At 35.1% G+C, this 19,061-nt stretch overlaps 2 protein-coding genes and 1 pseudogene across 3 annotated transcripts in view; 2 read left to right on the top strand and 1 right to left on the bottom strand.

The window, feature by feature from the left end:
• The window catches only part of LOC143544857 (uric acid degradation bifunctional protein TTL-like), a 256,115-nt gene that overhangs the window by 125,336 nt on the left and 111,718 nt on the right, over window positions 1–19,061 (bottom strand). The window lies entirely within an intron of this gene.
• Window positions 254–4,330, top strand: LOC143544853 (putative purine permease 11). 2 transcript variants are annotated; one of them, XM_077036841.1, is made up of 3 exons: window positions 254–404; window positions 2,680–3,753; window positions 4,017–4,330. In XM_077036841.1, exons 1-3 carry the CDS (start codon window positions 398–400, stop codon window positions 4,040–4,042), a joined length of 1,107 nt encoding a protein of 368 aa, XP_076892956.1. In that variant the 5' UTR covers window positions 254–397; the 3' UTR covers window positions 4,043–4,330. The 2 variants fall into 2 exon arrangements, with proteins under 2 accessions (XP_076892956.1, XP_076892955.1); XM_077036840.1 differs by having other exon boundaries at window positions 4,014–4,330.
• Window positions 16,258–19,061, top strand: part of LOC143544825 (NAD-dependent malic enzyme, mitochondrial-like) — a 30,300-nt pseudogene continuing 27,496 nt past the window's right edge.

The raw sequence follows: 19,061 nt of genomic DNA, 5'->3' as shown, positions 1-19,061 counted from the left end.
CATGTTTTTGTCCCTCTGGCTTTTGATACCTTTGGCTCCTTGGCACCGGAAGCTATCTGTTTCCTAACCAGGGTCCAACGGGTTGTGCATAGCAATGTGTCGACTTAAAAGGGGCAAGGGTATGTCTTTAGCAGGTTAGGGTTTATAATTCAAAAAGGGGTGGCGGCGCAGCTTGTTGCCCGCCTACCTACTATGTTGATGTAAGTTTCTATTTAATAAAAAAAAAGGATACATTAAAAAAAAAAGTATCACCGAGTCATACTCATATCATATCAGTCACGGGTTGTTTGACCGGACCGATAAACCCGGTTCGTAAACCCTAGAAGTACGATTGATTGATTCACAAATACGTCCAAAATAGTTGAAATTGGGACCATATTCTACTCAATGTCTCATCATGCCAGGTTCGTACACTCAATTCGTCATCTCAATTTCATCGATTACCGACAAAACCCTTCATGGGTTATGTGATTTGATGGATTATATAAATGGGTTTTGTTTAGTTTATGCTAATTTTTTGAAATTTATACTAAACGATGTCGTAATTCATGTGGGGTTTAAGTTAATTATCAGTTTGTTTGACCAGCAAAAGTCAAAATTCTAATGTATTGTCATCTCAATTTATTAATTACGACAAAACCCATTTCAATTTCATCAAATTATATCGATTACCGACAAAACCCTTCATGGGTTATGTGATTTGGTGGATTATATAAATGGGTTTTGTTTGGTTTATGCTAATTTTTTAATATTTATACTAAACGATGTCGTAATTCATGTGGGGTTTAAGTTAATTATTATCAGTTTGTATGACCAGCAAAAGTCAAAATCTTAGGCCATGTTCTTGAGTTTTTTTTAAAGGAGAGAAAGGAAAAGAAAACTAAGGATAGTTAAAAAATGGGTGTTCTTGAGTTTTTTATTGGATGGAAAGAAAAGGAGTAGGAGGAGTTAGGAGAGATTAAATTAATGTATTTTCTTAATAAGTTATCCTTTCAAAAATGGGATGATTACTAAGGATAACTATTTTTTAACATAGTTATCCTTTCCTTTCCTCTAATTTCCTTCTAATTCAAGAACACACATAATTAAAAAAAATTTCATTCCCTTTCCTTCCCTTTCTTATCATTCCCTCTCCTTTCTTTTTCTTTCCTTGGTTAAAAAACTCAAGAACAGGGCGTTAATGTATAGTCATATCAATTTATTAATTAGCGACAAAACCCATTTCGTTTTGACGTTTAACTGCTTCCCAATTAAGCAACTGTCTTTTATGTTATTAGTTGCAGAAATGTTGTGTGTGGGTTGTAAATCCCCAAAAAGATTTATAAAGTATGCTACTTTTTTAGTATTTTACTAAACGACGTCGTAATTCATGTAAATTCTTAGTTTTTACTGTGAATTTAAAACAATTTTATTAACTAAATTATCAGCTTGTATGAGTGTATGACCCTTAAAAGTTAAAACCTTGATGTACTCTGTTTTTGGGATAATCAGGTTTATTTATAAATTAGTCAAAGTGTTGACCTTTTTTTGCTGTAAAATTTGTTTTTTTTTTATGATCATGTTGAGTTTTATTAGAATTATTTAGGTTTTAGAATGTGAAATTAAGTTAATATATTCAAAGAAATCAGCATGGGCCCGTTTAAGATAACATAGTCTGGTCAGAGTGGGGCATCGGGCTCACCAAATTTGGAGAGCTGGAGAGAGCGGTAGACTTAATACAAGAAAATCGCCGTTTTTTTTAAGAAAAAAAGTTAATAAATTCAAAGAAATTGATGAGTAGATGTTGAAACCTGCACAGTAAATAATTTGTGGAATGCCTTACTTTAAAAAAAACTCAATACATAACTACTATTATGTAGAAAAACCGAAAACGCTAGAACTGGGTAAAAGCTTGTAACTTTTTTTTCTTTAAGGTGATATATAAGTATCACTTAAGATGGTTATGTAACTGCTTGCTTCACTCTTGTTTTATACTTAAAAAATTGGTTTCGTGTTAAACGCGCTCCAAACACATTGATATTGCATTTGCCATATGTAGGGGTGCAAAGAGTCGAGTCGAGCCTAGCCCGATACTTCTCGAGCTCGGCTTGTTAGGCTTTACTGAAGCTCGATCTCAGCTTGTATACAGAAGTTAAAGCGTGAGATCGGCTCGGTACAGCTAGGCTCGAGCTAATTTTAGAAAACCTTATACGAGCCTAAGCTTGGCTTGAGCTCGAGATCGTTTCTGGTATCTTAAACGAGCCTAAGCCTGGCTCAAGCTCGAGCTCGGCTATGAAGTGTGGAGTTAATGCACTGAAGTCTAAAAGAGTTAAAACTCAAAAATACACCAGCCTCGTTAAGGTTCGACGAGCCTAAACAGTCTTTCCATACAAGGCTCAAGCTTGGGCTCGATAACTAGGCAATATTTATTTGAGGGTCGGCTCGTTTTGAGGTTTTCATCGATCAGATCTTGAGTAGCTCGTGAGCAGCCCGGCTCGTTTGCATCCCTAGCCATATGTTATTCTGCATTGTCTTACAAGTTAAAAAGTTATTTACTTGCTCATTGTTTTTTTTTTTACAATATTCACTTCTTTTCTCTTTTATTAAAACACCACTGTTTCATACATTCTTGTATTAAAAATTTTAAATCTTCCAAAAAGATGCTAACTGTTTTCACACATTTGTTCATTTATCTTGCAGACAATGAAGATACCGTCGTGGTAACTCAATCCGGCATACTACCGCTCGCCAAACTCAAACGTTGGCAATGGTGGGTTCTCGTCGCCTTCAACATAGGCTTCCTAATCATCGGTCAAGCAGCCGTGGTTCTTCTGGGCCAGTTTTATTACGACCAAGGCGGAAATAGTAAATGGATGGCCACACTCGTTCAAACCATCGGCTTTCCCATTCTTTTGATCCCGTATTTTCTTTTTCCTTCAATCACTACATCATCATCACCTACAGTAACCAGATCGTATTCGTTACAAGTTATTATCTTGCTATATGTAGTTCTCGGTGTCTTAATTGCGGGTAACAATATGTTATACTCGGTTGGATTATTATACCTTTCGGCTTCTACTTATTCACTCATATGCGCGACTCAGTTAGCCTTCAACGTGGTTTTTTCGTATTTTTTAAATTCCCAGAAATTTACCGCGTTAATATTTAACTCAGTAGTCGTTCTTTCGTTATCCGCTTCGTTGCTAGCGATTAACGATGACTCGGATAAACCAACCGGCGTGTCTGACAAGAATTACGCTTTAGGGTTCGTGGCGACACTTGGCGCGTCGGGTCTTTACGCGTTTTTACTTTCGATCATGCAGCTATCGTTCCAAAAGGTTATAAAAAAGGAAACGTTTTCCGTGGCCCTCGAGATGCAGATATACACGTCGTTTGTAGCCACATGTGTTTTCGTTATCGGTCTTTTCGCTAGCGGTGAGTGGCGGACTTTGAGCGGTGAGATGAATAGTTTTGGTAAAGGGGGTATGGCGTACGTGATGACATTGGTGTGGACTGCAGTTGCATGGCAGGTGTGCTCGGTTGGTGTTGTCGGGTTGATATTTGTGGTGTCGTCTTTGTTCTCGAATGTGATTAGTACTTTGTCGTTGGCTTTGACTCCGTTGGCTGCGTTGGTTGTGTTTCATGATGCGATGAACGGTGCAAAGGTTATTGCGATGTTGATGGCGTTATGGGGGTTTTGTACTTATATTTATCAGAATTATCTTGATGATGTTGCGGTGAAGAGACGACAGACGGATGATGATGATGCTACTGGTATGCAACTTAAATCTTCGAGTTGAAGTTTTTTTTAAACCGTCGTTTATTAGTTTTTAGAACCTTTAATGTATGGATGTGATCATCCTATTGTAGGTGTTCTTGTAGCTTATTTATGTCTTTATTATGTTATTATTGAATGTTTTAGTATCAGCAAATTATTGGAATAATTGTGAAAAAATAGTAATATAGTTCAGTTTTTTTTATATAACATTATTATTGGTTAAGTGATTATTGTTTATAATTGAGTATTATATCAGAAGAATCAACTCCATTGTTACTTGCATGAGATCGAAGCGTAAAGAGAAGCAGGAAACTTGCTCCTTTGTATGCACAAATTACGGTATGTTTTGTAATGGAGTGTTGGATTTGCAGTATACGTATTGTGCGTGTTAGTTAACGAGACGGTGGCTTTCGGTGGTGGTAGCAGTGGCGGTGACGAATTTGTTGGTGGTGTTGGTTAATTTGGCTGTTGTTGTATTTGGAACTGTTGTTTGATGAAATGTATAACATGAACACTGAAATATGTTACAAATGAAATAGTATGCAACTATAATAATAGAAGGGTACTTATAGATCTTAGGGCTTTTCAAAAAAAACTTACAGATCTTAGGAATTATTGGCCAAGTTTCAAACTATTAGCCAGCAACGAGCTTTTTACTAACGAGGTTAGACGCTATTAGTTTTTGCTAACGTAGCTGTTTAGGTGGACAAAAAATGTTTTTCATTTGTCCCCTGGACTTGTAAGAATTTTATTAAAAAAACTTTTTTGTCCACCTAAGCGGCCACGTCAGCAAAAACTAACAGAGTCTAACCCCGTTAGTGAAAAGCTCGTTGCCGGCCAATAGTTTGAAACTTGAGCCTGTTGTAGTAAAATTTGAAAGTTCGGCGTAACACCAACCAACATGACAAAGTTTGGATATTATAATCCAATATCCCATATATGTTTTACTTCTTTATGTAATTTTGTTCTACGAGACTAAGGTTTCGTGATGGTATATGCTTAAAAAGATTGACCTAAACGAGTTGACTTTTGAATGTGCTATCGAAGCTCAAGTATTAAAGGCATGGTCCGGACATATAGGGGGTGTTTGGGTCCTTTGGGATTCCTTATTTTACCTCCTTATAACTTATTTAAGGCATAAGGTATAAGTTACAAAGTAATAACTTATACCTTATACACTCACAAAACCTAACTTTCTCAAACACCTTATAACTTATAACCCATAAGTCATAAGCTATAAGGAGCTAAAATAAGGAATCCCAATTCCCAAACACCCCCATAACGAGTGGAATTTAAGCTTAAAAGGATACTAGCTATTTATAAAATTAGATGTTGTAATAACAATAGGGACTAGGGTACAATTAAAGTTAATCAACATTATGAATAATGAACAATCACAAGACACCATATGTGAGCAAAGTGGTTAGGCCTTGATTATGCCAAGTTTATGTTGATATCATTTGTTATAGAGGTACCCCTAGGCCCTAAGGCTAACTAGGCTCGGCCCAACAGGCTTGAACTTAATGCCATTTTGACCAATAAACATTCTAAGCCCACTTATCACCTATATAAGGTCATCAATAACTCATCATAAAGGTGCACACAGAAACCGGTTTAACCGGTTTCTAACCGATTTTGTAACCGGTTACTAACTGGTCCAATCATAACCGGTTACACACCGGTTTTAACCGTCGGTTAATAACCGGTTTGTATTTTTGATTTCAGAACAATTTATAAACCGGTTAACTAGAACCGATTAACCGGTTTTTTTAATTATTATTTTATTTAAAAACCCGTTTTTCCGCCGGCTAACCGGTCAAAACCAATTCTCTAACCGCTCAAAACCGGTTACTACCCTACCTGAAAAACCGGTCTAACCAGTTATTTTTCGCCAAAAAAAAAAAAAAAAAAAAAAGTCGGTTACCAAGTTAACCGGTTAACCGATTTGTGCAACTCTAACTCATCATACATGTGATTAGTTCATATGTGATATGTTCACTCCATATGTTATTTCTATATTATGATTATGGACTTAAAAAATTAAGATATAATATTTTTGCTCTTATTCACTTGATCAAAACACATGTAATCCTTAACGCTAACAGACTGTAAAAGTTTTTCTTTGACGTGCCTAGTAAAAAAAAACTAAAAATTCCCATCTCCTTCATTCTCAAATTTGTAAAAATACTACGTGTTTCTTCAATATGTTCCAATAACTACCAAATTAGACAAAATTATCTCGGTGTTCTTCCCTCTACCCTACCCTAAACATGATGAACATATTCCCTTGTTCTTCCCCAAGCAATCTCCACCACATATGACCCATGTGTCGTGTTCTTAACGAACATATTACCCAATTTTGTGGTACCTTCGATAGCCTCTTATCCCACCGAATCACGTTTACGTTCTTTATAAAAAAAAAAAAAAAACGGTGAAAACCCTTCCACATACAATAAGATTCTGGAAACACTCGTTCTCTCTAAAATGTGTACTTTACAAATGTTACTTAGCTTCCTCACATCACCACACATATTTGATTTCATAATCAAATTAATTATTAAAATAAACCCCACTTAATTTTAATATTGAAACGTTAAACTAACATATATTTCAATTCCAATGCGTTTTTAAATATTTTTATCGAGAAAATACTTGTGACATGTGATAGCTATACATATAGTTACGGTTAACAAATATTTCAAATGAGTCACTGGTTAAATTCATCATATCAGAATATAATTGTCTTTTTGATCTGGAAAAACCCTCACCTAAGGGCAATGATTGTGAACACTCGCCCAAAGGCACGTCAGTGAGGTGAGATTAAACCCGTTTAGTTCAAGGATCCAACTAGTGAAAGTCACATACTCGCCTAGTCTCCCATCATTATCACGGTGCCGTTGAAACTAAATGCTAGATGCATAAATTGAACATGAGTCACATGAAATATCAACTCACTCCCTTGCCACTCTATCGTCAGCTCATTGATTGACCGCTATACATATGACTGATTTTAAATTCTAAATTCTAAATTAATAATTAGAGAATATATATATATATATTTTTTCTGAACAGCAATAGATGACTAGATTGTTGATAACTAATACAGTAGCTTCTTAAAATTTTCTACAATAAATGCAATTAAATACTCTAAAATAAATGCAGTGTGAAACGGCATGTCAACAAAATTGCATAAACGTGGCTCAATGGTGTGCACATGTTAGCAATCCTGAATCTTGTAATAATATTGGGTCCGTTACATTTTGAATTTTTCTAAAGAACGGCTAAAATGATGTGTTATTCATACATTATTTATAGGGTGTATATAAAAGATAAGTGTGTATTAAAAGGGTGTATGAATATTAAAAAAAGATGTATGAATAACCATTGCCCTACTAAAAAAGCACGACAGAGTCATGTAATCCAACGATAAAAGACGATCATATACGCACGTGATCGAAGACAGTGTCGGGTAGCCCAAGCCCAACATCTTTTATTCTGGGGAAAACCCGTCGTCTGAAGGCTCATGCTCGGTTGAGAACGGATTTGAACTTGAGACCTTGCAATCTCCAGCTCAAGTCTTCACTTTCTTCCAATGCCAATTGAGCTAAGGTTCATCGGCTATTTTTAAAATGTTTTAAAATTTGCGAGTAATTACTTTGATATATAATGCTTTGTTGATTAAATGGGATATGTGTTATTGTTATTAAATAAGTGAATCATATAAGCGATCAATAATTATTTTATACAACATATCCATAGTTAAAAGTGTTTACATGGTTGGGTGTCGATATGGAGGAGAGTTGACTAACTTGGAGGTGAGAACAGACCGATATGTAGGAGTAAGGAAACTTTGTGGGCACGGACCAACCTACGGAGAGTGGTTGTTTTGTGAGAAGGAAGGAAAGAGGTGCGAGATATGTATGTGGAATTGGCTTGTCGTTCATGACTTTACTTCGAATACATAGTCCTTTTGATCATTATATATGTACACAATGGTACAAAACTAGAAAATAATATTTATATTTCATATATCATAATATAATGTTGTTAACTTTAGAATAACGAGAAATGAATAAAACATTAACAATAAATCTTGATTTTTTGTTATAAGTAATTACAAGTAATGAAATGACAACATAACTTTTCTTTTGTCATTCCATGATAAAAGTATCACTCCATTACACATGTTTATTATTAAAGACCAATAATCTTTTATGGTCTGATTTAGCTTAACAATGTATTTGATTTTTCCTGTTTTGAATGATAAGTGTATATAATTTTTTTAAAAACAATGTAAAAATAATGATAATCTGAAAATGTAATGATAATATTCATAAGATTGAAAATGTAATATTAGTGTTTTGATGGATTAATGGGAATCTTGGGTAGCCGACTAGTAAGTCTGTAATTAGTTTTTAAGGGTAGGCGATTCTAGATTGACAATCGGGTAAGTTCACAATCATTAGAAGTATTATTTTCTTCGTTGTTTTTGCTAGAAAAACAAAATGATGTTTTGGTTAAAAGATTGCTATGAATGATGATATAAGGTGGATTTTGAAATGGCACACGTCACATGTATCATTTGTGAACTGGTCAGATCACCGTGGGTAAATCTGTTTTCCTTTTGGTTAAGAGCTTAAGATAGAAAATTGATAATATTAATCATAAGGGGGTTGAGGGTTGCTATTGGTTGAAATGAGTCCTTATCCAGATAAATAGTTTCATATGGAGATAGTTAACTGATAGAGTCACTACTAAAATGACATTGATGTCAAGATGCATTAATTTTGGAGATGAGAAATGCGTATAGTGTAAGGCTGAGGGGTGTGGGGCTTCAGCGGGGGCGCGAGAGCCCCTCCGCTCGCGCCCCCAGGCGCGAGCACCACACCACCGAGGCGCGAGAGGGGCGCGATCACGGGAACCAAGGCGGGCGCAAGGCAGGTCGCGGGAAGGCTGAGGCGTAAAGGGACGTGGGAAAGCGTGAAAGAGCCGTTGGGAGGATAAATGAGCCGTTGGGCTTGGATATTTTTATTAACATAAAATCAGTTTTTCCTATATATAAACCTATACCAATTACCACACCCAAAATCACATACCACACCCAAAATCATATAAAACCATTACCACAACTACAAAAAAAACCCAAAATCAACCCATCTTCCAAACCTTTTTTTAAAAACATGGCTGGAAATTGGTACCCGAACCTAGATTCTGGTTATAGTTACGACGATTTATGGTCGTCACCAGACCAATCGATGTTTTTTACGGGGTCGCAAGAAAACATCCGGCTTTCAACCATCCAACATACAACCGTCTCCTAACTTTGTTGTTCCGGAGACACAAGAATCACACGGTGAAGCTGCGGGACAAAGAAGACGCGTCCACCGGAAAAAACATGTTGCAACGGACGGGTCGGGTTCTGCTTCGACTCCGAGGACGAAACGTAAAACCACTCCGTGGTCATCGGATGAGAAGGAAGCCCTGTGTCGGGCTTGGATAGTCATTTCTGAGGATCGGCGTTGCGGTAATTGTTTTAACGTTTTTAAAAATGATTTTTAATAAAAAAGTTAAATAAAAAAGTTAAATGACTTACAAATTTATTTATGCATTTTGCAGCCGACTACCAAAAGAGCAAGGTCTTTTGGACAAAGGTTAGGGAGACGTTCTATTCGCTCGTTGGGAGTACAGAGCGGAACGCCGATATGATTTTGGGTCGGTGGTCCGAAATCAGAAAATTTGTCGGCTTGTTTACTAATCTTTTCAACAGGAACGCCGGTCGTATGAGACCAAGTGGCAGTGATGATTTGGCGGTTTACAATTTCACTGTCGAAGAGTGGAAGCAGGAGTGTCTGCGGAGGTATGGGACGGTGAAGACGTGGGACGATGTAAAGTTGTGGGAGAGGTTGAAAAGGTGTGCCAAGTGGGTTGAGCTGGTGGCGCCCGACCATGATGCGGAAGTAGGGCCGAAACGGACTAAAACTAGTTCGTCTGGAGCGTATAGCACTTCTGCCGCGTCGGATTGCCGCGTTAGATTCGACCTAAACATTGCGGGGGAGGAAACGTCTTCACCGCCGAGGAGGCGGCCATTGGGACGGGACGCCAAGGGGAAAAAACCGGCTGAGGGGGGAGCCGTAAACATCGTCGATCTTGTTGAATCCCTCAATAAATTCAACAAAACCATGGAGGTGGTCTCTAATGACAAAAAGGAAAAAAGTCGAATGAGAGATTTGGACTTCCTTACAAGAGACTTCAGTAACCTAAATCCGGTCGATCAAATGCTGATGGAAAAGCAAAAGGAACGTATCCGAAAGAGGTTGATCGAAGAAGACCAAGCCGAAGAATAAGAATAATGTTTTTTTAGTACTTTAATTTTTATTTTATTTTTAGATATTAATGTTTTTTTTAATGTGTGTTTTTTTTAATAATTTATGAGTTTTTTTTAATAATACCTTTTTTGAATATATTTATAAAAGAATAAAAAAAAATCCGCTGGAGCCCCTGCTCGCGCCCCTCCACACCAGGGCCAGGGGCTCCAGCGGGGGCTCCAACACCCATCTTATCCAGTTTCTCTCTCTGCCACACGTCACAATATTATTGGCTGGAGCCCCCACTCGCGCCCCCGTTGGAGCCCCCCACACCCCTCAGCCTAATTTGATACGGGAAATGTCACACCATCTGACAGTTCATTGTATAGCTGCAAAGTGGGGTTGGTCACTCGTATATATGTGGGCCAAGTTGCCAATCTCAGCTGACTTTGAATTGGTGAAAGATATCCTAGAGCCGCCTATGCAACATAAGATATAAGAAGAATAAGGACTAAGTGTGTGACGATTCAAGCAATTTCAGTGAATATGTGTTGGATGATTTGAAAATCAAAAAACAATATGAACTTCAATAATAAACTATACTTGGTGGGCAAATTAGTAACGTGTGACATTCGTCAATTTCGGGTTTCGATTTTTCCTTCATGATTTATTTTAATAAATTATAGTTCAAACCTGTATTGTATTGTAAACCCGACCCGGTAATTTTATTAATCATTTAAGTCGATCTTTAAAGTTTTCACGTACTTGGTTCATCAAGCCCGTCATGCAAGCGTGTACTAATCGTTGTTCATTTAACATAAAATTTGTTTATAAATTGTAAGGGGTACTTCTTGCCATTCTCAATCTATGTTAACAATTTGTTAAGTTTAGTAACCTTAGTATAATATTTAGGAGTTGCAGGACCTGTTTGCAAACCTTTTATATTTCATATAAACATCCAAACGATTTACAATGAAGTGGTAGGTAAGCGGGCAACAAGCTACGCCGCAACCCCCTTTTGGATAGCAAACCCAATCCGACTAAAAACAAAGTTTTGATTCTTATGGGCTAATACATTACTATACACAACTTTCTGAACCCTATTCAAAATAACTAAAAAATATATATATAAATACATAAAACCCTAAACCTAAAACATAAACATCAAACTACCAGCCGTCACCCGACCTTTGTAGCCGTTTTCTGGCGACCCCATCACCTCCGGCGGACCACCGACGCACGCCACCACCACCTCCATCTTCTTCCTCTTGTTTTTCCGGTGAACACCTCCGACCCCATAACCCCCCTCATATGTTTTTCCGACCACCTCCCTTTCTCCCCACGATTTTCCGGCCATCCCACCGCCCTGCCGTTTTTCCGGCGTCTCCGGATCTCCGGCTACGAGCTCTCTCTGCTCCCTCTCTCTCGCCGTCCCCTCCTCTCTCGGCTCCCTCTCTATCTCTATCTCTCTCGCGTCATCTCTCTCCCTCTTCACTTTTTCTCTCTCTCTCTGTTTTGTTTCCGGCGCTTCTTCGACGGCCGGAATCGGCTCTAGCAGTTTCTTTGTTTCTTCATCTCCGACGGCTCGCAAACATATAATAGGTAAAGTTAATTCGAGTTTTGGTATTGTTATTTTTCGTATAGAGATTGTCAGATTTAAACCGTTAAAAAAATCGATTAAGTTGTTGGATTATATAATTTGAAACGGGTTGATTTGGGTATTGAGTTGGTTTGTTTTGGGTAAAAGATGAACACCCGGGAAATGGATATAATAAGTTCTTAGGTTTAATTATTTTGGTTCGGTAGGTTTGTACATAAGTTGTTGAATGAGAGGTCTTGGGTTCGGGTCTCGTCCTAGCCGGTTTTGGTAGTACCTTTTCATACAATAAAATTTATTGTTGCTATTAATACTAATATCGCTACGTAAAGATTACTATTAGTATTATTACATATAACTTACTATTATACTTATTTATCATTAATATTATTATTATCACTATTATTATAAATATTTATATTATTATTATCATTATTATTATAAATATTAAAGTTGTCATAATAATCAATAAAGATCATATTATTATTATCCATTAAAATCATATTGTTATTATTAATTACTAGCAATAATACTATTGTATGTATTTTTGTGAACTCGTTTAAAACTCGAACCGACATCGAGTATGGTATCATTGTTTATTGTCAATATTATTTACTATTATTATTATTTTTTTACCAACAACACTTTAATTAATACCAAGGCTTTTATTATATAACTAGTATTACTTGTATTATTAATAATAATTATTGTTATATATGCTATACTATTAGTAATATTAATAATAATTATTGTTATTATTATTATCTTCATTATCTTATATATATATATATATAATATCTTTTTTTGAAGTATTATTATCATTACTATCATTACCATTAATAATAATATTATAAGCTTTATTATCAACTCATTTATGTAAAACCGAACTCTTGATTTAAACGTGGTTAGTTTTCTATTTAATATTTGTGATCATTAAAGCTCATTAATACGTTATCATTTTATTTGGATTATCAATTAAGTATAAGTTCAAGCACGTTCACCGGCAACCCGATTAACAACCAAACCTCCTCATTCAATGTTTCCAATATAGTTTCATTATGGTTTCAAGTTAATTAATAAATATTACATTATTTATTTTAGCTAAGGTGTTTATCGTTTCAAGTCGGATCTGTTCGTTTACCGTTCGAGCTTCGTTTATTTATCTATTTATTTCTCGGTTCATCAGTCTAGGTGAGTACTTTCATACCCCTTTTTCCATCTTTTGTTTTGGGGTGACATTTCATACCTATCAAACTAAATGTTTTATTTACTTGAATCTTAAACCCACAAACGTGATTGTATACTTTACTTGAATAATTGTTTGATTTGGTGTTCTATGCTTACATGCTATGTGCCTGTGTGTTTATCGCTTTCAGTCATGGGGAAGTCTATAAATCCGTGATCTATCTGGTATTCTCTTATAGCACGGTGTCGTTAACGTAATGCAATTAACGATATTCTATTAAATCCTATACTACTTGGCAACCCCTTGTAGTTAGGTGGCGCTAACGTAATTCTATTAGCGATTGTCAATTTATCCAAGTTATTGCTTTTATTTATTGTTTTGTATACAAGTTTTGTGGCTTTTTATTACTATATACTTATATGCTCAAACTTATGAATTGCTCACCAACCTTTGTGTTGACAAACTTTATTTTATGAAATGTTACAGGTTTGACTTTTGTTGACTCGAGTGCTTTACGGAAAACGTTACCAAGACTATTAGGGTATTAGTAAAATGAACAATATGAATGCTATTTGTTTATATGAACGAGATGTGTTGTTATTGATTTGTTGAAATAAAATGAGTCGAATAAAATTGTCACTTTAAGTAGTGTCTTGTGTATTTGTCCAATCACGTTGCACCCCAGCATGTTCCGTCTTTGGTCGGAGTGTGACATAACGGGTATCAAAACAACCTCGTTCATATGGTTCTTCAAATAAAAGGATCCAATTACAATAAAGAGGCAGGTAAGCGGGCAACAAGCTGCGCCGTCATCCCTTTTGAATGACAAAACCGATCCTACTGAAAATAAAATTATCGTTCTTTGGCGTCGTTGAGTTACTGTGCACGACCGAGTTTGTATGAAAAAATATGGTTCAAACTTCACACACATACGTTAACGATCGAGCTTGGTATGAAAAATGTGGAGCAAGTTTATTTTGTAATGCTTGTTTCTTTGTAACTTTAAACTTCCTGCTTATTGTGAGTTTTTTTTTCTTCATTTTTTAATATGGACATTTTCAAAACAAAAAATTTAATTTAGCTAAAAACAAGTAAACCTAAGAAAAGGACGGTCACTAAATTATCACCGCCCATGGCCCACCCACCACATTCAACATAAATCGTATACTAGGGGCTAGGCCAGATATTTTGTAACTACAATTACTAATGTAAGCAGTTAAAAAAGGTCACGGCTCGTGGCTTGTTTGATAAAAATTAAATAAAACCAGTTAAAAGAAGTTGATTTGAAACAACCTGAACTAAGTTGGTTCATTTTTGTAGCCGAACCAAACTTGTCCCAAGTTTGGTTTAACTCGTTTGCACGATCTTAGACTCGTTTAACTTCAAATTCAAACTTGAGCTTAGCTGAGTTGCCTCATTTAATTTCTAGCTCGAACCCATCCTAGCTCGACTAGGGCTCAACTCGTAAATAGCCTTAGGCCATCCGTAGTTGTGGCCTTTTTGGTGAACCCCCCCCCCCCCCCCCCTCTTCTGCGTTTGGTCTTAGGAGAATGGCATTTTGGATAAGAGACCGAAAGAGGTAGGAATAAATTAATGATTACAAAAGAGTTATGACTATTAGCGTTTTCAACTACACTTATTTTTTACAATAATTTAAAATACCGACTAAATACCACGTAAATTAAAGTACCTGAGATTACCTAGTTTTAATTGTGCATGATTTAACGATTTCAACTTACAAAAGTTACAAGTCTTGAAATTTGTAACATAACATCTATACTATATAATAAATAAAACTTACTTAGTGACACATGTCATCACCAAATTAACCCTTACAAAAATATTCTTTTCTCTCTTTCATATTAAATACTTTTGACAATTCTTTTTCTTATTAATACTTTTGTATTTCATTTTTTACTTTTTAATCTTTCATTTTTTACTTTTTGATAATTATTTCTTATTAATAATTTTGTATTTTATTTTTAACTTTTCAATCTTTCATTTTTTTTAATTTTTTTTCCTGATTTAAACAATTTAATACCAACATAAATATGGTATTTTATTTTATTTAAATATATTATATTAGTTACTAATATTAGGTTTTTTTTATAAATAACCCATTTTCACGTTGATATTGAATAATGATTTCAAATATGAAGGTTTTAAATATTTTTTAAATATATTATATTAATTAAGCTTTTATAAGAAATGATATTATTAGATGAAACAAATATTTTACCATGCATTAAAATATGTTTGTATAAATATATTACTAATATTTATATAATTAAATAAATATTGGTAATTATATAATATATTTATATAAAAAAATAATATATTGGTAAGATATTTGCTTTCAAGTTTAGAAAATGAAACAAATATCTTACCATGCATTAAATTAGTTTGTCTAAAAAACAAATCAACCATCTATAGCGTCTTAGATTTTATTAATCATTATAGAAGGTTGAATTGTTTTTGAGACAATATATTTTAACTCATGACAGTTATGTGTCGCATTATCTAGAGTTATAAACGTAAACAATGTGAAACTATTAAGTTTGATATAGAATGTAAAGTTACATATAAAACTACAAATATTGTGTACAAATATATATTTAGAGATTAATAAATTATCTAACAATTTTTATTTCCATATTATGTAATGTGTAATTTATTCTATCATATAATATATCTTTACATCTTTTGAATATATTTTTTTACTTAAAATTGTATTATTACTAAAATAAATTTATTATTGTAACCCGTGTGTTACACGAGTAGCTAACCTAATAACAAGATAAGTAAAACAGAAGAAGGGCAAAACGGTAATTCCATTCAGTCAAATCTCAAATGCATAACATTCACTTAGTAAACGCTCCACAGTCATCGAAATCAACGGTTCATAACGAATCTGTTCCCGCAGTATGATCCGGTGAGACGCACCGGAGATCTAAACTCACCACAGTCCACCGGAACCACACCTTTCTGGTTCCAATTCCGGCAAGGACTCACTCTCACCAACGGACTCAAACAAAAACTTATTCCAGACACACTCTTTCCATTTCCACCGCCGCGCCGTACCTCCGGCGTCCGCCGCAGCGTCTGTTTCCGCAACTCGTATACCTCATCCTCTACACCGTCGCAATCGGATATTCTCACCGGCGACATGCCTCGGTCTGAACAGTAATACTGCTGTTTCTTCCGGTAACCGCCACCGGACATTGCTGACGTCACTCTTTCATCACCGCCGCAATAAACCGAAACGCCTGTTTCTTCCGGTAACCGCTACCGGAAGTTGCTGACGTCACCCTATCATCACCGCTGTTTGAATCATCGGTTCGTTTCTTAGATCTGAACAAATTCGATAAAACGAGAAATTGAAAACGTTATAATGCTTCTTCCGGCACGGATTATGGCTTCCGGTTACCGGAGCTACCTGCGGCGTGCTGAAAAACCGCCGGTCCGGAAGGTTAAACTGCCGGTTTCGATCGCCGTTGTGTTGATTGTTAGTAGAAGAAACTGAGTTATCGGTTTGAGCTTCCGGATTGATATTATTATCTTCTAGGGTTTGAGATTGTGATTGTGATTGTAGGAGACAAAAGAGGCGTTAGCGGAGGCAAGAGGCGAAAACTCCGACGGTACTGCTGTGACCGGTGTAGTGCTTCTTACACCTCATCGATAAAACTTCGATAATTTGATTACAGTAAAGTGACAGGTAAACGAGCAGCAAGTTGCGCCGATGGATTAGTTTGTGTTAGGAGGTATCGAATTAATTTCAAACGATTACAATAAAATGGCAGGTTAACCAGTAACAAACGAGTTGAATTTGGATGTGAGGTTGAGGTACAGATATCGATTAAATTCACAAACAATTATAGTAAATTGACAGGTAAGCTGACAACAAACTGATTATGATCACCGAGTTGAATTTGGATGTGAGTTTGAGGTATAGATATCGATTAAATTCACAAACGATTACAGTAAATTGACAGGTAAGCTCACAACAAACTGATTGTGATAACCGAGTTGAATTTGGATGAGGTTTGAATTTAATAGATATCGATTAAATTCAAACGATTACAATAAATTGACAGATAAACTGGTAACAATGAGCAAATACCGAGTTTAATTTGGATGTGAGGTTTGAAGTAAAGATATTAAATTCAAACGATTACAATAAATTGACAAGTAAACTGATAACAAACTGACCGTAATCACCGGGTTGAAATTGGATGTGAGGTTTAAAGTAGATTATAATAAAATGACATGTAAACTGACGACAAACTAAGGTTGAAGGAGAAGCTATAATAGTACGGAATTGAGTTGTTCTTGAATTAAAATAAGAGTGTGGGTGTATATATATATATAAAGATGAGGGATGATGGTGGGGACTTGGTGGAATTAATCATTCACTGACTTTTTTCTATTTGTTTGTAACGTAATATAGAAAATAAAAAAATAGAACATTGACTTATTGTTCTCTTTTTATATAGATATGCATTGTTTTCATATAAGTTGTTTTTAATATTTAAAAAGTGTAATGAAGCTGTCGACCGTGACAATGAATTGTGAAACCATTGAAAAAAACACCATTTTTTTTAGAGACTATCCGAATATATTAAGAAAAATGGAGCTAGCAAGAAACTAGAACCACCACACCAAAGTACAGCCAGCAGCTCACACGAGCAAAAACAAACAACAAAAAACAACCAACCCGAACTACACAAGCGTTATACATTAAATCTACGCCAAACATCCCAAGTAAGCCCTCTCTTTCCCCTCCTATGCTTTATCCAAAGGAAGCTCAACACTTTTATCTCCTCCACCAAACCCGCGACTTGTGTCGGGATCGCCTTATAAACAAGCACATTCCTTTTCTTCCATAAACACCAAACCACAATTAGGCAAACCGCATGAAGAACATCCGCCTTTTCTTTCTCAAACCTTGAAAACTTGTGAAGCTCCAACACGTCTCGAAAGCTAAACAAGAAAGGAGTTAGCATTTTACACCATTACTTTTTTCAGTTTTATGTTTTGTTAAAAAGTGAACTTTTAGTTTGGTTTCGGTTTTAGTAATTAGAAATGATAAAACTGAACCTATCTTATATATTTTTATTTTTTATATTAAATTTTAAGTAATTTATGAAAAAAGCAAATATTTTAACACGAAGATATAATAATCATTAATGAAATAAAGTATAAACTAAAAAAAATTAGGCCTGAAATTCATTATATTTTATCCAAAATTTTCAAGCCACATGCTAAAAAATGAAAAAAAAAACTGAATCATACCCAATAAAAAACAGAAAAACCCAAAACAAAAAAACTAATTGTTTAAAAAAAACTCAAAAATCAAAAGTTTGATTCTAGCTCAAATCCGAACTAAACCGACCATGTTCACCCCTAGTAGCCAGGGAAGACAACTAGAAATGTAGGAAATGAGGCGGTTGGATTAGTGTTGATTTAAGAGTTTATCAAAAGTTTTTTTCATCTATGAGGTGTGGTCACAATTATTAGTTTCATCCAAATTGATAAAAAATACATAAAATCGCCAAATGCCTCTGATTTAACATAAAAAATAAACATAATTAGCGATTTAGACGAAATTGACAGCAATTAGGAAATCCTGCAAAAAAAGACAAAAGTTTAAGAAATGACAAAATCTCATGAACAATATTGACAGTTTACTCTGACTATTATCACTAGTATGCTTAATAGTAATTCGAAAACAAAAAATATATATATATATAGGAAAAAAAATAATAAACACATGTTTTATTAATTAATAACAATAATTAGTTAATAACAATGCATACACTACCGGGTCTAGTAAACTGTTGGTCTTAGCCCACTATAAAAAAATTGTAGTTTAGATAATTTAATATTGTTTTTACAAAAAGTGACCTTTTTAACTTGTCTCCAACTGTCCATTGATCTGGACAACCTTTTACGAAATAATGTTATTAAATATTAAAAAAGGTAATAAGATACGTTAGCTTGACTAACGTGGACAAGTAGATGGCTATCTACCTAAACAATGAGTGGTTTTAATTTTTAAATAGCTGTTTTTCTAATTATTTAAAACCTTATATTGTAACGATCAAGGTTATCGCTTACGCATCAAGGCAACTTAAGGTTCATGAAAAGAATTATACGACTCACGATCTCGAACTTGGTGCAGTCGTATTTGCCTTGAAGATCTGGAGACACTACCTT

This window comes from Bidens hawaiensis, unplaced genomic scaffold (assembly GCF_021521415.1).
Source record: "Bidens hawaiensis isolate Kalapana, Puna unplaced genomic scaffold, B.hawaiensis_p1.1 tig00013761_1, whole genome shotgun sequence".
In the NCBI taxonomy this organism is placed as follows: Eukaryota; Viridiplantae; Streptophyta; class Magnoliopsida; order Asterales; family Asteraceae; genus Bidens; species Bidens hawaiensis.
Note: the sequence above shows the minus strand (reverse complement) of the source record. Positions and strands in the feature narration are given on the sequence as shown.

Bases quoted from the DNA above. Each gene is read 5' to 3' on its own strand.
- LOC143544853 (XM_077036840.1), top strand. The intron at 3,754-4,013 runs GTATGCAACTTA...GTATTATATCAG, and splicing joins GGATGATGATGATGCTACTG to AAGAATCAACTCCATTGTTA.